Source organism: Penaeus chinensis, chromosome 17, assembly GCF_019202785.1.
Source record: "Penaeus chinensis breed Huanghai No. 1 chromosome 17, ASM1920278v2, whole genome shotgun sequence".
Classification (NCBI taxonomy): domain Eukaryota; kingdom Metazoa; phylum Arthropoda; class Malacostraca; order Decapoda; family Penaeidae; genus Penaeus; species Penaeus chinensis.
Window position 1 is genome coordinate 8191500 of NC_061835.1, and position 7614 is coordinate 8199113.

Consider the following 7614-nt stretch of genomic DNA (forward strand, 5'->3'; position numbering starts at 1 on the left):
TTTTAACTACCACGCCCCCTTTAGGCATTTGCCCTTCCCTCCACGCCTCTCTTGCATCTGTAAATAAAATTCCCTCCCAGATTTTAAAGAAAATTATAAGTATATTGTTAGTTTTTTAATGAGTGGCATGATAGTTAAACTTTTCATTATGTGACCATATTCTCGTTAAGAGAATAACGAAGATAATTATAGAAATTACTGCCTTTTTTCCAAAGGCTCGCGCTCCCTTTTGAAAATACTGAAGCCCCCCTAGGGGAGCGCGCCCCCCCCCCAGGTTATGAACCGCTGTTCTAAAGGGAAAGTGAAACACAATATGTACCTCTTAAAATGTATTTGGAACATGACAATATATGTATTGCACAGAATGCCCTAAGTTACAACTACTAACTGTGGCTGAGCGACTGCACTCTGGCCATGCAAAGCGCCAGAGCCAATCTCATGAGGGCCACCGGTATATATATTTTCGCGGACCACAATTCATCAAATAATCTATTTGACATAGTAAAAAGTGTTCCCTAATGTATATGCATATATATAACAAAAAGACAGTTATCTTGTTTGCCAATCCACAAAAAAGCTTACACAAACGACAAAATAACCGACCTGCTAACAGGTGTCACACACATACATACAAATATTGAAAAAAAAAAAAAAGTTTCAGAACCGGCCATCGCTTCCCGCGGCCGTTCAAGCGCTGGCGGTTTCCTCTGTCGTCATCTCCTCCTCGGCCTTCTCCACGGCCTCGCCCATTGGCATTTCCTCCTCCGGTGCCATGTCGTGCTGGATGATCTCAGGGACGCCCATGTTCTCGGCGATCTTGTGGAGTTTCTCGTGGTTGTGCTGCGTGAGGGTGAAGTGCTCCTGCAGCAGGTTGTGCATCGTGCCCACAGTCTCGCGGAGGGCGGAGATCTCCTTCTTCAGTTCGGTGACGTCACTGCATGAGCCGCCGCCGCCGCCTGCACTGCGGTCCACGGCTGCGGGGTCAAAGGTGCGTCAGATAAAGTACGAGAAAGAATTTTATTCAGAACCTATTAAAGGTTAAAATGGTGTTAAAGGATTTCTTTAAATGAAAGATACAACAACATCGATAAGTAGGTAAATTGGTAGAAACATAGCAACAGAATACCAGAATCCAGAAAGGAACTAAGAATCGCATGACTTACGGATAACATTGAGGATAGCCTGGCCGTAAGCATAGCCAGTGTCGCTGGTGGCGTTGCAGGCATAGTTGCCAACGTCAACCATGGAAACGTCGTTGATGGTGAGCTTATTCCCGGTGAGCGTGCGGCGATGGTGACCTGAGAGACAGAAGGGAGCATGATTATAAACATGTGTGGTTTTTTCATCGCATTCATACACTCAAGTAAATCTTAGCCAAAACGGAGGCAAATAACACTCAGACTATACCAATCAAATGAAACTGCGAAAGAAGAGAAACTATTCAACTCACCATCCTTGGACATGACGCGGCCATTAAAGATCCAGTTGTACATGACATCCCCAGTGGCCTCTGCGTCGCACGTGAAGGTGACGGTGGCGCCCTCCCGCACCGTCTGGGAGGCCAGCTCGCTCCTGAAGGTGGGCTTCAGCTCTACATCGACTTGGATTTTGGTCGATTTGAAATCTCCGACGCCATTACCGGCTCTGCACTCGTACTCGCCGGCGTCGTTGAGCTGGAGGGAAGGAATTCGCGGGTGAGAGCGGGCAGTGGCGGGACATAAGATCGGGTAGGAATTATTGAAAGTGTTAAGGAGTTTTAATATCCGTTCTAAAAAAACTGGTAAACTGATCTTCAAAATAACAGAAATGGTTGTATAAAACGAATGAAACTGAGTGTGTTGAGAGTTAAAATGATATGATTGAATGATGCAAAGTAATCGAATTAAAATAAAATGGTCAGCCTGGAATAATGTTTACATAGCGGCTTCCTTTTATATTTTTATCCTAGGGTCCAGCACCAACTTGTCATTAAAAACACAAGAACCATCCATCAGACTGCAACTATTTATGAAAGGGAAACAGCCCAGCGGAAGAGGAGATTAATCCCGGCGCCTCACCATGGTGTCCTTGAAGACGAGCGTGCGGCCGAAGTTGCGCGTCAGGAACCGCTCCTTGTCCAAGGTCTTACCGTCGGTGCGGCGCCACTCCACGGAGGGGACGGGTCTGGCGGACAGAGTTCGCTGTGTTATTTGGTGGTATTTTTATGAATATTTCGGCAAGTTTACGTATCATTTAGAAATGATCATTGGGCTGCTTGGCCACCTAGACCTTTTGTGATTTCTGGCGCAATTCGCGCGATACTCACTCGCCGCCGTAGATGCACCAGAGCGTGTTCTCCTGCTCAGCCTGGAAGGTGACCGTCTCCGGCGACGTGTACATCCTGAAGGACTCGACGTTAACGGACTGCTCCTCGGAATTGACGTTTCCGTCAGCCGGCTTGACGACGGTGAGCTCGATCATGGAGGCGATGGAGTAGTCGGTGGGCTCGAACTCCGTGGAGCCGAGGCACATGTACTTGAACTTGTCTCCGGTGGCGTCCTCCTCCATGACGTGCGTGAACCACAGGTTGCCGTCGGGGTCGGCCACGATGCGCTCGTCGCTCACGAACTCCAACTCGATCTGGGCCTCGTGGGTGATGGCCTTGACCCAGTTCAGGCTGGGCTTCGGGTACGCGGTGGCCTTGGGGCACGACAGCTTGTAGGGACGCCCGATCTCGGCCTCGACCGGGTACAAATCCGTGTCGTCCTTGTTGTTTGAGAACTCGATCCTGGTGGTGTTGAGGAGGTAGACGGGGTCGCCGACGGCGGTGCCGAGCTCGTTGTAGGCGAAGCACTGGTAGAGGCCGTTGTCGTCCATGGTCGGGTCGGAGATGAGCAGGTTGCCGGTGCCATCCTCGAGCTCAAACCGGGGGTCGGCCTGCCACACCAGCTGCGCACCGTCCTTGGTCCAGCGGAAGTCGGGGGTCGGGTTGCCCTCGGCCTCGCACTCGATCACCACCGGGAGGGCGTCGCGAAGCTTCGTCTTCTCCAGGTCGTAGAGCACCTCTGAGCGCGACTGCTTCACGATCAGGGGGGCGGACTTCACTGTAGGGAGGGCAGGGTTGAGAGAGAGAACTGGGCCAACGCTCCAGATGCTTTGGGAAACACTTTTTGGCTTCCGATTGCTCTTTTTAAAGTATGAAAATTACGTCACTAACGAACTATTGGATTAGAGTTACGGAAGACTGTTGTCCTTCCTTTCAACATTCAAGAAATTCACGATTCATGAACGGAAAACCTACAAGATTGAATAAACACTACAAAAATAAACAAATAAATAAATAGCCAGAACATCACCCACACAAAAAATACCAAAATCCAACAGAAACCAGTCCAAACCATCGGCCACAAGAGCACGCCACAGTTCGAGACCCAAGACACCTACTCCTGACTTCGATGTTCTGCTCAGTCTTGCCAATCACGTTCACGGCTCTGCAGGAGTAGCTTCCGAAGTTCTCCGCTGAGGTTTCGCCGATGGACAGGGTTGTGGTGAATCCCTTGCCTTCTTCTAGTTCAATCTTGCTAATTCTGTGGGACAAAGAGAGAAAAAAGGAGACAGTTGGTTAATTTTGTTCGTTGCAGGCACTGAAGGTTGGGCGTTGTCCATTAAACAAGTTGAAATTATAATGTTGATGAAATAAATAAAGATAATGATACCCCTTCTAAGTTTGTCGTTATAGTTCTCACAGTCCATTCTTCACGAAAAGAAATATGTAGCTCTAACATGGGTATACATAACATTACCAACGTGGGTATACATAACATTACCAACGTGGGTATACATAACATTTACCTAACATAAGTATACATAACATTTACCTAACATGGGTATACATATCATTTACCTAAAATATATTTTGCACCAAGATCTAAAACAAACAAAAACAGCCTCAGCTAAGAAACGCAAATTTCAAAAACTTCCTCATTAAAAAAGACATTGAATGAATTGTGGCAACTCACTTCATGTTGGCTCCTCCGAGAATAGCCTGGTCATCCTTGTACCAGGCGATGTCAGCAGCGGGCTTGGCGAACACGGTGCAGGCCATCTTGACTGGCTCACTCGGGGAGGCAAAGACCTGCGAGGAAATGGCGGTGGTTTGAAAAGATTCGGTTCGTGACTCGTTTTGTGTGGGGGGGAATCTTGTAGATATTAGTCTAAGTCATGTTATGTTTTTCTTTTTTCCTTTTTTTGTAATAGTAAGAATAAGAATAAGTAATTGTGATCGTTATTACCGTATTAGATTCAAACCAGTACATAACAACAACAACAACAAAAATTAAAATAAAAATTAAAACAAATAAGATCAAAGGAAAGTAAAAAAAAAAAAAAAAAAAAAAAAAACACAAACAAAAACACAAACCTGTTTCTCTTCGACAATGACTTCAGGTGCGAATTGGACCTCAAGGATGATGTGGGAATTAGCAGGATCTCCGATGTTGTTGTCCGCATAACAGACGTAGTGTCCCTCATGGTCACGCTCGATCAACGGAATGTCCAGTTGGTTAGACCTGTTGGGGAGAGGAAGAGGGGGAGGGGGGGGGTTAGGCAGGAGCCAATGAACGCCAGGTGGTAGAGTAATAAGGCAGGTGGTTATCGCGACATATGGCGGGGAGGGGGAACAGCTGGCGTGCTGAAGAAGAGTAATGGTTAAAACTCGCCATCAAGTAACCGTGAACTTGAAAGGTGGATGAACGGAAATCGAAAGGGTTGGGGGGGGGGGGGGGGGGAATCGTTTTCTCCGAGGAAGAAAACGGAAGCTGGAGAGCTCAAGAAAACGGGAAACTATGGAGCGTTGAAAATGAGTTTACGTGAGAGAGAGAAGGAAGAGAAAGAGAAGAGAGAAAAGAGAGACCGAGAAGAGAGAGAGAGAGAAGAGAAGAGAAGAGAGAAGAGAGAGAAGAGAGAGGACAGAGAGAGGAGAGGGAAGAGAGATAAAAGATAGGAAAGAGAAGAGAGAGACACAGAGAGAGAGAGAGAGAAACGGATCAGATGATGGAACCGATCACAGAGAAAGACAAAAAACAAAAACACAAAAAAACCTACAGTTCACACCAACCAACAAAGAACGAACAAGCGCGAAAAAAACAAACAAATGAAAACAAAAACAGAAATGCGAACCAAACCATTAAAACACCCTGACCACCACCGGACAAGACAAGATAACTTACTTGAAGAATTTACCGCCATAGTAGGGCAGTTCCTGGCCAAGGCGCTCCCAGTAGACGTCGGGCTTGGGCCATCCTCCGGGCTGGCAGTCAATGCTGATGGCGTCGCCCTCAGTGACCTGTCATGTAAAAAAAGAAAGAAAAAAAAAAGTCTTAGTGTTTATACGACTATATCAGTTGAGACTGGGAGTATTTTTTTCATTATGTGCGTATGTGTTATTGATTTACAAAACGGCGTTGTGTTTATTTTATTTTTTTGTGTTAGTGAAACGGTATTAACCAGAAATTATGGGTAAGTAAAGCATAGGTCTACAATGATATTCGAAACACACGAAGGAATTCACTATATTTAATTAAACGAACACGTTTTTAAACAGAAGAAAAAAAATACGAAAAGAAAATTTTAAAAAGTATCAGAAACGAAAGGACACATCATCCTAAAATATCACAAACAGAAAACAAACAAACAAACAAACAAAACATGCAGAGAGAGAAAAAGAAAAAAAAGCGAAACACACATACAAACGCTAAAAAAAAAAAAAAAAAACGGAAAACAAAACAAAACAGCAAGTTCCTCACCGTAAGCGTCTTGGTAAAATCATCGGTGAAAAAGGGGGATCTCTGAATGTGCACAGGAACCTCCGCGTTGATCTTCTGCTCGCCTCCGAAGTTCACGGTGCAACGGTACTTGCCTGTGTCTTCATCACTAACTTCCTTGATCTGTGAACGAGGGAGCGCATGAGGACAGGAGCGGGGGGGATGGGGGGGAAGGGGGGAAGGGGGAAGGGGGGGGTGATACCTGGTTGTCAAATGGTTATTAATGTTGGTGTTTTCAGTTAGCTGTTGTTGTGTTTGTCATTCATTGTCAAACACAAACACATTACAACATTCATAACCGTTATTATGATCTTGAACAAACAACTCTTTTCAGCGATACTTCTTTCACTAACTGGCTTACAAAACATCGTCTTAAAAAGGTTTAAAGAGAATTAAGAGTACTTACAAACCCGAGTAAATAAAAAAAGTACTAACAATGCGGGTATAAAAGGTAGTTACAACGAGTTTTAGAAAGTAATCCTTACAGCAAGAGTAAAAAGAAATAAATATATACCGCTAAAAAAAAAAAAAAAAAAAATACCCACAACACCACACACACACACACACACACACACACACACACACACACACACACACACACACACACACACACACACACACATACACACTACCCTCCCCCTTCCCTCCTCCCCCACCCCAGCCCACCCCACCCTAAAACAAAAACAATAATAATAACAAAAAATACTTACAACGAGAGAGTACTGGTAGGAGTCGGCAGGGTGGTCGATCGTGTACTTGCTACTGAAGAGGAGGATCTTGTCATTGGCTGAGATCGGGTACGAGTTGGTCGGGTTTTCGTCGTCGATCTGGCGGAGGGCGAGCGCGGGTTGGGTTAGGGCAGTGATCGGGCTTCCGGAATGGGCTTTGTTGTTATTGTTGGTGTTATTGTTATTATTATTATTGTTATTATTATATTTATTCATTATCATTATTCTATTATTTATTTATTATCATTATCATTATTATTTTCATTATTATTATTGTTATCAATATCAATATTATCATTATTGTTACCAATATCAATATTATATTTTTTAATGTTATTATCATTATATTTATCCTCATTATCATCATTATTTTTTATCATTATCATCAACACCAACACCATGACCATTATCATCATCATCAACAACACCATTACCATTATCATCATCATCACCAACACCATGACCTTTATTCCTATCATTTCCTTTACCTTACTCCAGGAAACGCCGAAGTCCTCGACACCAGCGAGATCGACCCCCACGACGGCGCAATCCAGCTTCACGTCTTCGCCATCTTGGGTGAGCGTCTCTTTGCTGTAGGTGATTTTCGGTTGAGTCGCCTCTTTGGTCGACTCTAGTTTGGTGGGCACGGCAAGGGACCCCGCTACGCCTGCAGGGTAAGTGGAGGTTGGTTAGTAGGGGAAGTGGAGGTTGGAAGGAGATAATGTGCATTTTTTTCCCTTTTTTTTTTTTTTTTTTCAAAATGGGGGGGAAAGGTTTTAGGTTCGTTATTATTTTCTGGGATTTTTTTTGTTTGTTTGTTTGGATGATGGATAGATTTGTTTAAAAGATGTAGTGTGTGTGGTTTAGTGGATCTGTGTGGGAATGTTGTTTGATTAGAATTCGGAAAATTATAAGAATTATAATGAATAAATAGTTGAACATGATGTAATAATCGACACAAATAATGGCCATCTCTCTAAATCCACCATATCCATTTATTCTCACAATAAAGAAAAAAAAAAACAGCCATTCTTCTATTAAGATAAAAAAAAAAAAAAAAAAAAGGTCTGTTGTCCACATGCCGC

At 44.1% G+C, this 7614-nt stretch overlaps 1 protein-coding gene across 1 annotated transcript in view; it reads right to left on the reverse strand.

Annotated features, from left to right (window-relative positions):
- Positions 1 to 314: 314 nt before the first annotated feature.
- LOC125034123 (hemicentin-1-like) overlaps positions 315 to 7614 on the reverse strand; it is an 11657-nt gene continuing 4357 nt past the window's right edge. The window contains exons 2-13 of the mRNA XM_047625772.1: positions 7018 to 7196; positions 6512 to 6628; positions 5784 to 5924; positions 5208 to 5323; positions 4400 to 4547; positions 3999 to 4114; positions 3424 to 3566; positions 2306 to 3083; positions 2058 to 2163; positions 1451 to 1673; positions 1164 to 1298; positions 315 to 974 (exon numbers count right to left, since the gene is read on the reverse strand). Of these exons, the coding sequence (XP_047481728.1) occupies positions 688 to 974; positions 1164 to 1298; positions 1451 to 1673; positions 2058 to 2163; positions 2306 to 3083; positions 3424 to 3566; positions 3999 to 4114; positions 4400 to 4547; positions 5208 to 5323; positions 5784 to 5924; positions 6512 to 6628; positions 7018 to 7196 (2489 nt within the window). The 3' untranslated portion in view covers positions 315 to 687. The remainder of the gene's footprint in view (positions 975 to 1163; positions 1299 to 1450; positions 1674 to 2057; positions 2164 to 2305; positions 3084 to 3423; positions 3567 to 3998; positions 4115 to 4399; positions 4548 to 5207; positions 5324 to 5783; positions 5925 to 6511; positions 6629 to 7017; positions 7197 to 7614) is intronic.